The 17155-nt window shown below is 47.0% G+C and overlaps 2 protein-coding genes across 21 annotated transcripts in view; both read left to right on the top strand.

The window, feature by feature from the left end:
* MACF1 (microtubule actin crosslinking factor 1) overlaps nt 1-17155 on the top strand; it is a 338009-nt gene that overhangs the window by 259839 nt on the left and 61015 nt on the right. The window lies entirely within an intron of this gene.
* KIAA0754 (KIAA0754 ortholog) lies at nt 9097-15250 on the top strand. Its single transcript, XM_025289039.3, has one exon. The coding sequence runs from the start codon at nt 10250-10252 to the stop codon at nt 14741-14743; it is 4494 nt and encodes a 1497-aa protein (XP_025144824.3). The 5' UTR covers nt 9097-10249; the 3' UTR covers nt 14744-15250.

Below are 17155 nucleotides of genomic sequence, written 5' to 3'. Positions count from 1 at the left end.
ATAGAAAACCCTAAAGACTCCACCAGAAAATTACTAGAACTAATCAATGACTATAGTAAAGTTGCAGGATATAAAATCAACACACAGAAATCCCTTGCATTCCTATACACTAATAATGAGAAAACAGAAAGAGAAATTAAGGAAACAATTCCATTCACCATTGCAACGGAAAGAATAAAATACTTAGGAATATATCTACCTAAAGAATCTAAAGACCTATATATAGAAAACTATAAAACACTGGTGAAAGAAATCAAAGAGGACACTAACAGATGGAGAAATATACCATGTTCATGGATTGGAAGAATCAATGTAGTGAAAATGAGTATACTACCCAAAGCAATCTATAGATTCAATGCAATCCCTATCAAGCTACCAACAGCATTCTTCACAGAGCTAGAACAAATAATTTCACAATTTGTATGGAAAAACAAAAAACCTCGAATAGCCAAAGCGATCTTGAGAAAGAAGAATGGAACTGGAGGAATCAACCTACCTGACTTCAGGCTCTACTACAAAGCCACAGTTATCAAGACAGTATGGTACTGGCACAAAGACAGAAATATAGATCAATGGAACAAAATAGAAAGCCCAGAGATAAATCCACGCACATATGGACACCTTATCTTCGACAAAGGAGGCAAGAATATACAATGGATTAAAGACAATCTCTTTAACAAGTGGTGCTGGGAACTCTGGTCAACCACTTGTAAAAGAATGAAACTAGAACACTTTCTAACACCATACACAAAAATAAACTCAAAATGGATTAAAGATCTAAATGTAAGACCAGAAACTATAAAACTCCTAGAGGAGAACATAGGCAAAACACTCTCTGACATACATCACAGCAGGATCCTCTATGACCCACCTCCCAGAATATTGGTTTTATTCCTACTTTTTAAAGGAATCTACATACCATCTTCCATAGTGGCTGTATCAATTTACATTCCCACCTACAGTGCAAGAGCATTCCCTTTTCTCCACACCCTCTCCAATATTTATTGTTTGTAGACTTTTGGGTGATGGTCATTCTGACAGGTGTGAGGTGATATCTCACTGTAGTTTTGATTTGCATTTCTCTAATAATGAGTGATGTTGAGCATCTTTTCATGTGTTTGTCAGCCATCTGTATGTCTTCTTTGGAGAAATATCTATTTAAGTCTTCTCCCCTTTTTGATTGGGTTGTTTGTTTTTCTGGCATTGAGTTGTATGAGCTGCTTGTATATTTTGCAAATTAATCCTTTGTCAGTTGAGAAACTACATTTTTGATCCCCACTGTCTATCCAGTCTTGTTTCCTATGTAGACCATCCACTCCATCCACTTACCCCAAACACTCCTTAGCATTTTACCTATTTGATTTCTACTCATACCTGAAGGTTTAGCAGAAGTCCCATATCTCCTCAAAACCTTGATTCCCCTCCAGCCCAGCTCACCACCTCTCCTGCTCTCTTAAATCACTTAATATGTATAACTAATTTAGCCTTTATCATTACTGCCTAATTTTGGCATTTATTGATTATATGCAATGTCCCAACCCTCATCTTAATGTATCCATTTTTGTGTCCCTCAAAGTAGTTAGCATGAGTATATGCATAGTTGGACACTAGTGAATATTTGACTAAATGAATGCTCTTTATTTCTCATAAGCCATGTGAGCTGTGGGATTCAAAATGCTATCTACTTTGCAACACTTGAGCTAAATCCTTGTGCGTTCTGAGAAATCCTCATCCTACCCTGGACTCCTCACCTTTCCATCTTACCTCCAGGCTCCCTTCCTTCTCTCCTACTTAGCATATGTTAAAGGAACATAATTTCATTTCAGTATTAGCCTAAATAAGCAAAATTTAAAAATTCGCTTCTTTGGATGGAACTGAAGAAAGCAGGTTCTGAAATGCCGTGTAGTTACCCTCTACTTTAGAGTCACTGTCATTTACAACGGCAGCAAGAAGAGTCTTTGTACTTCTGTCAGCTTAGTGAGGAAAACTGAAGATGAATTTGAGTCTGAAATTCTCAGCATGGAATTCTGGCTCTGTCATTTACTAGCTGAGTGACCTTGGGGGAAATTACTTAGTCTCTCTGTATAGTTATTTCTGCTATAAAACATGAGCAATGGTAACTCCTACCTTTAGGGCCTTTATAAAATTTAAATGAAGTGATGTAGATGAAAACACTAGGCAGATATTAAGTGCTCAATGATAATATCTTTTATTTTAAAAAGTTTATCCAAATACACACATTATAACATTATGAAATGTTTTTAATAAGTTATTCCCTTTTTGCCTACAGCTGATCATTCTCCAGAAGATTTGATCTAAGACCCAGCACCAAGTTAGATTAGCTCTTTTTCTTCTTGAAAAAAAGGAAATGATGAGGATAAACTAAATTAGTTTGCTGACAGCAGTGAAACAGGTAGATGGACAAAAGGCCTTCCTGAGCAGTTTCTCTGGGGAACACATGTGGGGCTCATTGCCAGCCCCAGACCAGCAGTACATAAACAGGTTTAGGTCATGACTCCCTAACACAGCTTTAAATATACTGTATGTACACATACATACACATACATGGTTATTAAATTCATTCATTCATTTCAGAATCCCACAGCCAGCAAGTTTCTCTGAGACCATTTTGACCTTGGCTTCTATGCTCTACACATCAGTATTATTTTCAAATCATTAACCAGAATTAACCAGAAGCCATTACCAGCTCAGTGACTTCCGCAGTCACTCAGAGTTACCAACAGATCAACTTAATGATCTGAGGGTCCTTGGCCTAATTAGCTTTAGCATAGACCATGTTATCTTCCTCTGTTACCATATAATAGCAACTACCAAGTCAGCATCTTTGATAGAGACACTTCTTAATTTTAATCAATCTTTAATTAAAACATTAAGGGAGAAAATATCAGCTTAATTTCAGAGGAAGCAGCTTAAAAACACAGATAAAATTAATTCCTATGCCAAGTATGTATGCCAAATCAAGATGTTCCTCAGAAAAGCTTTCAGCAACTACATCTTTCTAATATTTGGTTACATGTATCTGTAAGTTAAGGGAAGAATAAGATAAGAATTCAAAGAAATTGAACCTCTCTTAGGTCTTCTGCAGCTTGGATTCATTGCATTCATTCAAGTGAACCATTTACTATCTCTCTCATCTTGAGTTCACTCCCAGAGAAGAGCTCTGATTTAAGTCTAATTCTTTAAATTCAGCCTCAGTTGTTTGTTCATAATAAGAACTGCCTTAGTAACAAAATGAAAGACAGTTTTCAAAAATCTCTTAATTTTATATTACTTATTTTACATCCTTTTCTAATACTGGAGAGAAGATCCCTACAGCAAGATTCCTTAGAGATTCAGCCCAGGGACCTGTTTCCTAGAAATAGCTAAGCACCTTTGTGAAGTTGTTACTTTTTGAAAGTTGTGAAGTCATGCCATCCTGGATTTGGAAAGGCTACTCTCGGTATTAAGTGAAAGCCCACGTGGTCACTTTCTCAGGGAAGCCTCCCCTGCACCTCCAGGCCACACCAGGCCCCTTGACAGATGCCCTCAGAGCACTGTTTGCTTTTCCCTGAGTACTTACTGCAATTGAATTAAAGTGAATGTCTGTCTGTCTCTACAAGAATGTAGGCTCCTGAACACATCTTGCTCATCACTCTCCCTTAGTGTATGGCATGGATTACGGCACACAGTAGATCTCAATAAATATTTGTTGAACAAATGAAAAGAATCAAGGCTACGGCTTGTGGAATTACTCTTCTTAAGAGGACAGGAAGAGGAACCCAAAGACACCAAGGACTGGCTAGAAAGATAGCATCAGGGTAGCACCATGGCAATGGAAGCCAAAAGAAGAGACACAATAAAGGAGGGCCAACGCTTACTTTCTCACCACTGCTTCTCCTTGATCTGCTGCCGTCTGACCCAGCACCCATCACTGCCCTGCGAGCATTCTTGCAGAAGTTCTCAGTGACGTCCTAGTTGCCAAGCCCAGTGGCCTTGTCTTAATTAATGGTCTTCCTCCTTCCTTGTGCACCATTTAACATCGTATCTTCTTTCTCAAAACCCTCCTGTCCATTCACCTTCCTGACATTGAGCTCTCTCCATTTTCTTCTCTGGCTGCTCTTCTGCTTTCTGTTTCGATTTGTCTTTCTACTTCCCTTACCTGTGGCTCCTGAAATCCTGTCATCCGCCCTCTTCTCACCTCTCTCCACGCTCAGCCCTGGGATGGCCAATTCCTCACTGTCCTACAGAAGTTTTCTACCTCTGTTATCTCCACCCTGACCTTTGGTCTTTCTGGATACCTCCACATGGGTAGCCTTTGAGTACCTCACACTCAGTATGTGCTACACTGAATGTGTTAGCTCCTCCAGTAGTTCTTCCTGTCTGTTGCTGTTTGATAGTATGCTGTGCCCTCAGTCATCCAAAGAGGTTTATTATTTTTTAATATCTATTTATTTATTTGTTTGGTTATTATAACCAAATAAAATTTTTTTATTTATTATTAATTATTAATAAATATTTGTTTTTTATTTATTTGTGCCAGGTCTAAGTTGCAGCATGTGAGATTCTTTAGTTGTAGCATTTGAACTAGTTGCGACCTGCAGGATCTTGTTCCCTGACCAGGGATCGAACCCAGGCCCCCTGCATTGGAAACATGGCATCTTAGCCACTGGACCACTGGGGAGGTCCCGACAGCATTTTTATACATTTATTTTCCCCCTAACCCCTACCCTCTATCTGATCAGTTATGAAGTTCAAATAGTCTGCCTCTGCAATTAAGATTTGGATTTTTTGTAATGCAATAATTTATATCAAGTGGCAGTTGAGTGAGCAGACAGGCTCAGATTCTTAGAAATTTTCCACACACGACTCAGTCACTTGTACGAACCCGTGGTAAGTTAAAGAAGGAAGTCTTGAGCTTTCCAGGTAGTGCTAGTGATAAAGAACCCACTTGCCAGCAAAGTAGAGGTAAGAGTTGCAGGTTTGATCCCTGAGTCGAGAAGATCCCCTGGAGGAAGAAATGGCAACCCACTCCAGTATTCTTGCCTGGAGAATCCCATGGACAGAGGAGCCTGGCGGGCTACAGCCCATGGGTTGCAAAGAGTCGGACACAACTGAAGTGACTTAGCATGCACAAATAAAGCATAAATTCATGTTTGGCATTCAAGGGCCTTGGTGAACTGACCTGAGCTACTTACCATTCTGACCTTTCATTTTTCCCTTGCATCTGTCCTATAACTTAAACCATGATAACTTTGAATTGGCCTCTTTAGGTTTCCAGCCTCTAGTCCTTCACTTAGAAATCCTTGTCTCTACCGTCTCTGCATCTCCAGATCCTGATGTGTAAATGTGATTCCCTCCATAAAGGCTTCCTGGAATCTCCTGCTTTCCTGCCTCCCACTGTCCTGTTGGGTCTTTTCTCACTTACAAAGCCCTGTGCTTTTGTCATCACCACTGTCATGGGGAGTGGCTAAAGAGGGATTAATATGGAAAGTCTACAAGCAGGAAAGGGCTACAGGGGTCATGAAAGTTCCTGAGAGTGTATGGAAAGCTTTCTCATGGGTTTAGAAATACACAAGAGCTCAAATAGCATCAAAATCCTTAGATTTAAAGCAAGCTTCACATCATGCTGCATTGCTTAACGAGCCACTCTGTAGCCATCTTTATGTAATAAAAAGATGGTAGTGACTGATGCCCAACAGGTTCAGACTAATACTGTGGAGTTTCCACTTGCTACTAAATAAATGCTTATAAAATCTAGAGATCCCAAGATGAAAGGCGTTTTGTAGGTTTTAAATGTGCAAGATCCAACCAGTCTTCTGTCTCCTCCTCTAGTCAGCACTAATCCTCCAAGAGAGAGGTGGATGAAAAGGCATTATAGAATCTGAGGAAGTATGCCTCTAGGGTCTCCAGATTTTCCTTGGAGGCTGGTGGTTTAAGTCTGGAGCAGACAAAGGCAAAGTGCCAAGTCCAAAACTTGGAAAGGGAGCTGTGTTAGGGTGTGAGGCGACTCCACCTTTCTGTTTTAATTAGACAGCAGGAAGGGCCAAGATTGTTCTTTCTTCCAAGTTCACCAAAGGAAAATCTGACACCAATTCTGTTCTTAGGAATTTCGAAATAAATAGAGAATTCTTTGAACTCTGTAATCAACTAACTGGAAACTAATTTAAAATTTGGCATCAGCACATATATTTGTGTTATAGGAATGGGGGAAGCATCAAAGAGGTGCTCCCTATACTTCTCTTTTTAAAAGTTTACACACAGCATGTGAAATGAACAGATGCTTTTTTTGTTGGAGCTATCAGGGCAACAAGAGGTTGAAAGCTGTATCAGGTATTTATTTCAGTCACTGAGATGGCTATTGGCAGAGTTCCACATACCAAAACTAAGGAGAAACTCATGAACAGATTTAAAAAAAAAAAAAAAAAAGACATGGAGGAAAGAGACTTTGTGCCTTTTTTCTCTCAGCACAAACTGATGATTTAAAGAAAGGAGCAAAGCACTTTTTGCAGGGGAGGGGAGTAATTGGTCAACTTTATGTAATCTTTTCTATAAGGCCATGTTTGAATTTTGGAGAGATTTCTTTGTAATAGTCTCTTAATATAGCCTCCTAATACACTAATCAGAGAGAATGTGACTTAAGCTGATAAGTAATTTGAATCTGAACTTCATAGTTGCTAAAATGCTCCCTTTACTTAGTTGACTGTAATATGGAGCATTGGTGAGAGTGGTGAGACTAAGGTAGATAGGTGTGGGGAAGGATTAAGAAAAGACTGAATTCATTGGCACCTGACTTAGTGAGCAAACAGGAAAGGAATTTCTGGCTATGAAGTTTGTGATTCCACATCAAGATCATTCTTTATAATAGAATAACCACCCATCCTTAGTCCAGAGCCAGAATTCCTCAGATTCTTCCAGCCAGAGGGCCCCTGGCACACTAAATAGTCTGTTATGATATCTGAACATGTAAGTATTCAGATACTGACGTGTATTTTGCCAGGGAGATTTGCTAGTGAAAGTGATCTTGCCTTCCCTGGGTTTTTCCAGTTGTACTTAATAATTAAAGGAATATTAAAACCCAGATTCCCTGAAACGTTAAGTATCAGATACATAAGCTAATCAAGCCCTCCAATCACTCTGAATTAGAGTTAGAAGGGACCTTAAAATTCATCTTGAACAAACTGAAAGAGGAATTGTAAATCTCTTTCCCCAAATCTCTGCCAAGTGATTGCTTGAATTTCTGCTCAGACACCTCTGGGGTCAGGAAAGTCATCCCTTCAGGGGACGCCCTATTCTTCGAATAGCTGTGAGAAAGCTTTGTTGGTTTGAAATCTACCCTTGGATCATAGTGTGCCAGCTTAAGTAGACATCCAGAACAAGCTTCCTTCCTCCCACTTCCCAGCCCTTTAGATACTTGATGTTCATCATATTGCTTGGAAACCTTCCCTAGTTCAAACATTTTTGGTTCTTTCTGCTGTTTGTTCCTCAGAGGACAGTCTTGCAGTGTCGGACCTGGAGGAGTCAGCATTGTGGCGCAGCTCCTTTAACAGTTTTAGGACTAAAGAATATTCAAGTGAGAAAAGCTGTCAAGACACAATCTAGTCTGCCCACCCTCCCTTTCAGTTTACAGATGGATAGAGTCTTTTGAATTTGAGTGGGCAGAAATTGATCAGCAGCCTCTTTCGAAGTGAGAAATGAAGTGTAAGACATTTTGCCAGTGAAAGGTCTTTTAGTTGCTTAATTATGATCGCAGGCTTCAGCTGACACCTCCTTTTTGCCAAAGACCTCTCTGGCTCAAGTCAGCCTAAGGCTCAGCTCAGAGTTTCACTGCCAGATCTCCATACACCAGCTATTGGCTTCACTTACAGTTTGTATAGAGGGTGGAAATAACTTTTCCATAAGTTTTACCATCTGTATTGACCGCATGGTCAGTTGAGAGATTCTAATAGACTTTTTTTCCTTCATAAAATCAGAAAATGACCATCACAAAGGAGCAGCATATTACACCCCTTCTGATATGCAGCTGCTCTGGTGGACGGGTTTCTGGGTTGCCCTTTGTACTTTTCTTTGTTTAACAGTCACCAGGCGTCTAGATGGCTTTTATAAAAGCCAAAAAGCTGTGGACGGGATTGTGGGCCATTTTTCTTTAGAATTTTCCATCTTGAGACTTGAAATACAGACCCCTGCTTTTCATTTGGCCCCGAGGAGCTCAGGTTTCCTTGGATGTGCCCAGCGGTGAAGGAGCCCAGGTTTTGGGGCTTGGGGCGCTGCTGCCAGCATCTCCCCCGCCACCCCCGCCGTCAGTTCCCTTCGCCTCAGTCATCAACACCATTCAGATCTGTGGGCAAAGAAATCCCGGCGAGGGAATGAACCGAGACCTGACGGACGTGAGGAACGGGAGAGGGAAGGTGTCTGGAGTTTATCCAATAACTTGGTCCGTATTGAAGTGCCAGGTTTAAGGCTGGAGTGTTCTTGGGCCCGGCAGGGGCGTGCTAAAGGTGACATTGGAGGGACTAGGGACACCCCTTTGGCGGCAGAGCCGGAGCGGGGAGTGATGCCGGCAGATGGGGCCCAGAATGGCCCTTGCCAGAGCCAGCTGGCTGCGGGGCGGCGGGGGCGCCCCTTCTGGGTTAGCTCGCCCTAGGGCTAGGAGCCCGGCGGGCTGGGACGCGGCGGGGGCGACAGGGGCCGGGCCAGCGGAGGGAGGGCGGGGCTTTCCTTTGTCAGGGGATTTGCGCTGCGCGGCCGAGACTGGCGCTGGTGCCGCTCCCAACCCCTCGCTCTCTCGGGGGGCGGGGCTCTCCCTCCGGCCCCGGGGGCGCGGTGGGCGTGGGCCCGCCAGCCGAGCGGCGGGCGCCGGGCTCCCTCGCCCCGAGCCGCGCAGAAGCTCCTCCCTCGGTGCCTCGGCCTCCAATCCCCTCGGTCGCCCCCTCCCTCCGGCTCGGCAGCTCCTCGCCCCGGCTCTGCCCCGCCCTCCTCCCCGAGCTCTCCGCGTCGCGCTCCCGGGCTTCCAGGGGGGCTGCCCGGGCGGGGCGGGGCAGCGCGGCGGCGCGGGGAAGGGGGAGGAGAGCCGCCCGCCAGCCGAGCACTTCCAGCGAGCGGCGGGCGAGCGGGCCGCGCGGCGCGAGGGAGGCGGGCTCGCCCCCGCCCGGCCCGAGCGGAGCCTTTTGTTCCCAGCCAGAAGTTTGCATGCCGGGACCGTGACAGCTGCGGGCGGGGAGGACGGCGGGGCCGCGGGGCCGGCGGCGGAGAATAGAGGCGGCTGCTTGACATGCAGCCCACGGCGTGGCGGCTGCGGACCGGGGACTGGCGGGGGAGGCGGCGCCCACAGCACGCGGGACTCAGCTGCCGGAGGCACCAACTAACTTCCTGAGCGCGGGACTAGAGGCCGGCGCGGCCGGGAGCCACCTGCCAGCCTGCGGTGAGGCGACCGTGGCCCTCGGGACGCGGGGAAGCGGGCGGCAGGGAGTGAGCCTTACCGACTGACCCTCGGCCTCCGTCGCAGCCCTCCGGCCCCTCGAAGGCCCGGCGCCGGGCTCCACTCGCCTTGTTTTGCGGCCGCGGCGGTGGGCTGTTCTGGGAGCCACAACAATGCCATGATGTTTTGGAGACAGGAAGCCCCAAGCTGGCCGCGAATGAAGGACTTCCTGTGTTTAAAGTTGCAGGAATATCCGCCGACCAGCCCAGTTCAAATACAAACACCCGAACTAGGGAGGACGAATGGCTAATTCAGACCAGCTGGACTCTCCAGGGCTGGAACCGAGGATAAAATGAAAGGAATTCTTAGGAGCTTGGGCCATACTTGAAGACCAGAGGGGCTGTGCCATTGTTATTAAAGGACGCAATCGATGTAAATCCTCTGCTTCCAACTCTGCTCGGGTGAGAAGTGAGTGGAACTAGATATTGAATAAGACTTGTCAATATCAGATGATTTTTTTTTTAACTGACTGAATTAGAGCGGAGCTCTTTAAAAAAAAAAAGCCATAGAAGGAATAATTTTGTTGATTACGTTAAACCAATTATCTGTCTGCAACTATGAGGCTGCTAACCTGTGAGGAAAAAACTGTTTCTCTTAGAGCTTCTCCCAGAATAGTTTCAAAGTGCAACTTCCAGGCCTTTCTGGAGGGAAGATCCGATTGGGGGATTCGCAATTATGAACATGTAAAAGGGTTTTTAACTTACGCAGAATGCATTTTGGGGGAACCTGTGATAAACTTTTAAAAGGTTGATGGTTCATCTTGATTGAAAAAGTATGGGTAAGCCACTCAGCAGGCCGGACTGTTTAAGGCAGAACCCCACCTGCCTGGGAAAGGGGGAGGAAGAGGATGGCTACATAGAGGATTGCTATGTTCCACAGCGATCTATATATGATACAATGAGGATAAATGAACAAATTGACCAGGGGTCAAAGCTTAATCAGACTTCAAAAAGCACCATGGAAAAGATAGAAGGAAGCACTATATCCAGCAACGGTACGTTAGGAGCAGCCGCTAATGTTTTTGAATCCAGAGCACCAGAAGGCAAAAAGTTGGACGAGAGAATAATATTTGACGCACTAAAGCTAAGCAGTGATGTGCAGAAGTCAGCACCTGTGCCACCCAGAAGGCGGCCAAATGCAGAACGCAAGGACAACATTAACAGGAGATCTTGGAAGTCCTTCATGCCACCCAATTTCCCAGAATTCGCCGAAAGGATGGAAGCTTCTCTCAGTGAAGTTTCCGAAGCCGGTGTTTCAAATCCTTCCTTGCAAGAGAAGAAGGAGTCCAGTTCTGCATTAACAGAAAGTTCTGGTCACGTGGACCACAAGGAACCTCAGTCAGAGTCAGTAACTCTGGAACATGTGTCCAGATCCATAGGTATTCCAGAAATGCAGGATGTAAAAAACTTAGGTGGAAACAGCCAAGACTTCAGATTGCAACAGCGCAGTGAGAGCTCTTCCCATGAATTCCAGCCTTTAGAGTCAGAAGCTGCAGCAGCAAGTGGTAACACAGATGTAATGCAGGAACACAGATTCCCAAGTGCAACCTGGCCCAGAGCCATGAAAAGTTTGGCTAAGGGAGGCTTCAGCGAGAAGCAGCACCCCCTGGGGGACACAGCTTGCACTGTAGAATTGCCACCTCTCTCCCCTTGCCTGAGTGAAGAGCTGTTGGATTCAGAGTTGCATATTCTCATAACCCCCAGCCTCAGGGAGAAAACAGAGTCTGAGCTAAAGTTTGAGGAGGATGAGCGATGGATCATGATGGAGGCTGCAGAGGAATGGGAGGAAGAGAAACTTTCAGAGAGTGGAAAGACTTTTCTAACAGCAGATGAGGAGAACAGCCTGGCAGATATCTTTGAAGAAGGAGAGCAAGCAGATACTGCAGCAGTGGTGGAGGATGGAGTCAGCTGCTCCACCACTGTCTTGGGAGCTTTTGAGCACCTAGCTCTTGGTCAGATCCATTGCTCTGATGACCCGCAGCCTGCTCAGAACTGTCTGGCTTCTGTTCTCGAGGCCGCATCTTTGGATTACAACTGTGTTCTAACAGGTGAGAGCGCCGTAGAAGAACTGAGAAACAGGACTGCTCTGGGGCTGGAGGGTCTTGTTTCAGATTTAGAATGCACTGTTGGTCCTGCCAACTCAGAGCAGCTCTCTGACACAGACTCAGTGCAGATGTTTCTTGAACTTGAAAAGGAGTGTTTATCTGAAGAAGGAGTGACTCCGCTAGTTGAGCTGGAGAATCAAGCCTCTTCTGAAGGGCTGGCCCCATCCCAGGACGCAGAACATTCACTTGTAATCAGTCCTTTTTCAGGGGCTGCCTTAGAAAAGGAGCACGTAGGCCTTTTAAAGGTAAGGACCGAGGACTGTGGTCCTGGGTTGGACAGTGACTCTTTCAATGCCCTGGATTCTTCTCAGGTGCCTAATACTGTGGAATTTACTGCCTACTCTGATTCCATGAGGGACACTTCCACTGTTAGTGAGGAGGAGGGTAAAAAAGTGCCTTTTAGCCCCGACACTGCTGGGGAATTTAACCTTAGACCCCTGACTGATCTGGAGTCCCCGGGAGGATGGTCCAACTCTGATCACAGGGCTTCTCCTGAAGAAAATGTACCAGACTCTGAAGCCAAGCTGGCCAAAGAACACAGCAGTTTGTCCCAGGTGGACGGTCATGAAGTTGAGGGGAATGCTGAGGAGTGTGTGGAGAGAGCCCCCTTCGGTTCTGCTGTTAGCCATAAACTCACAGATGTTACTTCAGGATCTGAAGGAGAGGCGTTGCCAGACGATTCACATTTACCAACAGATGAGATTCATTGGGAAGGTGAGAAAGGAGCTATTAATGAAGGAAATAACCGTCTGACTTCCTTGGGAGATGTGGACCCTTGTGAATTGTTGTCCATGGAAGGAGCTTGTGACGAAGGTGGTGAAGCACAGGCACTGGGCTGTGAAGCCAGGCTGGAGCACCGAGCCTCAGCACATCTTCCTGGCAGACTCCCAGAGCGAGTCTCCCAGAATCTCCAGAGGAAGTCCCCGGAGTCAGAGTTCCTGAGTGCGCACCTGCCGGTTGGACGACTGAGGCACAGCAGAGATGGAGTGGAGACCGCGAATGGGACCAAGCCCAAGCTGAATGTGGCCTCATTGGAGGAAGGAGAAGCAGAAATGAGAGATTCCAATTCATTGCTAAATACCTTTCTGGAGGAACAAGTTACCAAGGCTAGGAACACGGAAGCAGTTTTGGAGGACTGGGCATCCATCCCACAGAAGCCTGACGCAGCTGCTGCAGCGCCCACTGTGGAAGATGCCCTACATGCTGCAGTGCCTGTCCCAGAGGGAACTGCGATAGCTGCTGTCACGGTGCCCTTCCCAGAGGAGCATGTCCCAGTTGTTTCCGTGGCCACCGAAGAGGCACATGTCCCAGCTGCTTCAATTTTTACCCTAGAAAAGGATGGCCCTCTCTGTGCAGTATCAGCCACAGAGAGGGCTGCTGCCCCAGCTGCTGCAGTGCCCGCCTCTGAGGGGACTGCTCCAGCTGCTGCAGTGCCCACCACAGAGGATGGTACCCCAGAGGAGCCTGTCACCCCCGCTGGTGCAGTGTCCACCCCAGAGGAGCCTGCAGTCTCAGCTGGAGCAGAGTCCACCCCAGGGGAGCCTGATACCCCAACTGTTAGAATGCTTACCCCAGAGGAGCCTGCAGCCCCAGCTGGTGCAGTGCCCACCCCAGAGCAGTCTGTCACCCCAGCTGATGTAGTGCCCACCCCAGAGGAGCCTGCAGCCCCAGCTGGTGCAGTGCCTACCCCAGAGGAGCCTGCAGCCCCAGCTGGTGCAGTGCCCACCCCAGAGGAGCCTGCAGCCCCAGCTGGTGCAGTGCCCACCCCAGAGCAGTCTGTCACCCCAGCTGATGTAGTGCCCACCCCAGAGGAGCCTGCAGCCCCAGCTGGTGCAGTGCCCACCCCAGAGGAGCCTGCAGCCCCAGCTGGTGCAGTGCCTACCCCAGAGGAGCCTGCAGCCCCAGCTGGTGCAGTGCCCACCCCAGAGGAGCCTGCAGCCCCAGCTGGTGCAGTGCCCACCCCAGAGCAGTCTGTCACCCCAGCTGATGTAGTGCCCACCCCAGAGGAGCCTGCAGCCCCAGCTGGTGCAGTGCCCACCCCAGAGGAGCCTGCAGCCCCAGCTGCTGCAGTGCCCACCCCAGAGCAGTCTGCCACCCCAGCTGCTGCAGTGCCCACCCCAGAGGAGCCTGCAGCCCCAGCTGCTGCAGTGCCCACCCCAGAGCAGTCTGCCGCCCCAGCTGATGCAGTGCCCACCCCAGGGGAGCCTGCAGCCCCAGCTGCTGCAGTGCCCACCCCAGAGCAGTCTGCCGCCCCAGCTGATGCAGTGCCCACCCCAGAGGAGCCTGCAGCCCCAGCTTGTGCAGTGCCCACCCCTGAGGAGCCTGCAGCCCCAGCTTGTGCAGTGCCCACCCCAGAGGAGCCTGCTGCCTCAGCTGATCCAGTGCCCACCCCAGAGCAGTCTGCCACCCCAGCTTGTGCAGTGCCCACCCCTGAGGAGCCTGCAGCCCCAGCTTGTGCAGTGCCCACCCCTGAGGAGCCTGCAGCCCCAGCTTGTGCAGTGCCCACCCCAGAGCAGTCTGCCTCCCCAGCCGGTGCAGTGTCCACCCCAGAGGAGCCTGCAGCCCCAGCTGGTGCAGTGCCCACCCCAGAGGAACCTGCTGCCTCAACTGGTTCAGTGCCTACCCCAGAGGAGCCTGCAGCCCCAGCTGGTGTGGTGCCCACCCCAGAGGAACCTGCTGCCTCAACTGGTGCAGTGCCTACCCCAGAGGAGCCTGCAGCCCCAGCTGGTGCGGTGCCCACCTCAGAGCAGTCTGCCGCCCCAGCTGGTGCAGTGCCCACCCCAGAGGAGCTTGCAGCCGCAGCTGCCGTACTGTCTGCTCCAGAGGAGTGTGATACCCCAACTGTTAAAGTGTTCACCCCAGAGGAGCCTCCTGCTGCAGCTGCTGCAGTGCCAGCGGTGGAGGAAGTATTCCCTGTTGGTATGCCCTTCCTGGGAGATACTTCCCATGCTGATTCAGTGCCTGTCTCAGAAGGAACTCCTATTCTAGAAGAGGCTTCCCTTGCTGGATTGCCAATCCAGGAGGAGCTTGATTCCCCAGTGTTTGGAGTAAAAGAGGTGACTGGCACAGTGCTGCATGGGAAAGTGCCTCTGGCTGCAATTGATGGATTAAATTCAAATGAGGTAATTGTTGCTCATTTTGTTAGGGCAGGATGTGGAGAGTAAAGTGAGATTTGCAAGTTCTGTGACTTGGTGGTGATTAGAAAGGGAACAGATAATTCTTTGGTTCTCTTAGGAATGCCTGAGTTTTTCTGGCCTTTTTTGGTCTTTTTATTGAATTTATGGGGGAAATGTGTCTTTCACCTGCTTAAAAACTTTATAATTCAAACTTTTTCTAATTGGGATATAAGCAAAGCTCAAGGAAAACAGGAATGTGAACAGTTTTGCCTTTAGTTTTTGAAAAGATTATTAGCAGGAAACGGTGATTCTTTTGAAATTTACAGTAAGCACGTTCTTTCCTAAATCAAGAGGCTGCTCATTCATTGGTAATGTTAGCAGTCAGGTAGAAGCTAGGGTATATGCACTTTGGATTGAGACCTGGGATACTTTTTAACCACTCTGAGACAGTTAAATTTCCTGAGGTGCCAGTTGCCTCATTTGTTAAGGCAGAAGAACCCTGTGAGGGTTGTGAGGATAAAATGAGATCATCCATTCAAAGCACCAAACACGGAAGATTCGAGTCACTGTCAATATGCTTCCCCTTTCCCTTTCAAACAGATAATGTTGGTTAACGGAAAGAATTCACCAAAGCAGGTTGGGTGAAAGCCATGTATGGATGTGTGAATAACAGTTTTTAAATACAAATGTGTATTTTTAAAGCCTGAAAAAGGCACAGTAATGATTATGAAGAAGGTATTTTAGTAATCTTGTCAGTCTTTGTGTTCGGAAACAAGTCACTTTTCTTTTCGAACCTCTTGTTTCTTAATCTGTGAAATGAGGAAATTGGGCTAATATCCTCCTGGGTCTCATAGCTCCAAGATTTTGAAATCCTCACGTTAGAGAACGTAATGTGTCGTGAACCCTGTTCCCGAGATTCCTATTCTTATAGCGTTTCATAATCAAAGGATTCCAAGAGTAGCAGCTCTCTGCACTTTCCTGTCCTGGTGTCGTTTGGTCACTGATAAGGAGGGAAGGGAAGGAAAGTTATGACCAACCTAGACAGCAGATTCAAAAGCAGAGATTATTTTGCCAACAAAGGTCTGTCTAGTCAAGGCTATGGTTTTTCCAGTGATCATGTATGGATGTGAGAGTTGGACTGTGAAGAAAGCTGAGCGCCGAAGAATTGATGCTTTTGAACTATGGTGCTGGAGAAGACTCTTGCAAGTCCCTTGGACTGCCAGGAGATCCAACCAGTCCATCCTAAAGGAGACCAGTCCTGAGTGTTCATTGGAAGGACTGATGCTGAGGCTGAAACTCCAATACTTTGGCCACCTCATGCAAAGAGTTGACTCATTGGAAAAGACCCTGATGCTGGGAGGGATTGGGGGCAGGAGGAGAAGGGGACGACAGAGGATGAGATGGCCGGATGACATCACCAACTCGATGCATATGAGTTTGGGTGAACTCTGGGAGTTGGTGATGGACAGGGAGGCCTGGTATGCTGCGATTCATGGGATTGCAAGGAGTCAGACATGACTGAGTGACTGAACTGAACTGAAGGAGGGAAGGAGTTAGAAGTTTAATCAAATACAGTCAGTGGTACCTGAGTGCAAACATGGTTTTAATTTTGCACCATCTCCAGGACCCAAACAGTGCCTTCCCTGTAGTATGTATTCCTGTTGACTGAGTGGATGAATGTTAATCTCCTGACTATCCATAGATGCTGCAAGAAAGTTGGGTTCACCTCCATTGCAGAACCTTTCAGGGAAGCCTTAGTCAGCTAGGACCAATTAAACATGCAGCTGCCAGCAAGGAAAGATCATTTCGATTGCAGGCTAGAAGCTGTCTACTTTGCCACAGGTTTTCCACTTAGCTGTGTGGTGGTGGTGTCACGTGGACTTCACAATTATTTTGTAATGGAGCACCCCATCAAATTAGAGTGCATCACCTTTCAGATTGATGGATTTGATCCACTTTTCTCACTTTTACTGAATTTGGTATTGATACCAAGAACCCAGCATCCTATGCAAAGTCACCAGCATTCTTGGTTACACAGACTATTTCTAGTATAAAGCCTGCAGCAATAGTCGATGAAATACAGGGATTTCATTATAAAGAGCCAGTCAAATCTGCATAAAGGAAAAATATTCAGAGAAACTCTTAAGTCAGTCTCTGGGATCTCTGGTAGTCTGGCAGCTACAGGAGGTAGTCATTTTATGAACTATCGGCTGATATAAATGACAGGAGAAACAAATAATAACCCACCTCCAAAATCTGTGATTTAGAATGAATTGCTTTAGATCCTTTTCGTGTGTATGTATAATGTTCACATGTGTACATGGTTAAAATAGATAGAACCGTTCTAATCGCAATCACAAGGTTTGGTAGAAGAAAGAAAAGCCAGAACTTGTTTGCTATTTCCATAGTGGGATCCTATGTCCACTAAGAGCAATCTGTGGTTCTTTAAGCCTTCTTCTC

The sequence above is a fragment of the Bubalus bubalis genome, chromosome 6, assembly GCF_019923935.1.
Source record: "Bubalus bubalis isolate 160015118507 breed Murrah chromosome 6, NDDB_SH_1, whole genome shotgun sequence".
Taxonomy (NCBI): Eukaryota; Metazoa; Chordata; class Mammalia; order Artiodactyla; family Bovidae; genus Bubalus; species Bubalus bubalis.
This window is presented reverse-complemented; position numbering and strand designations above follow the sequence as displayed.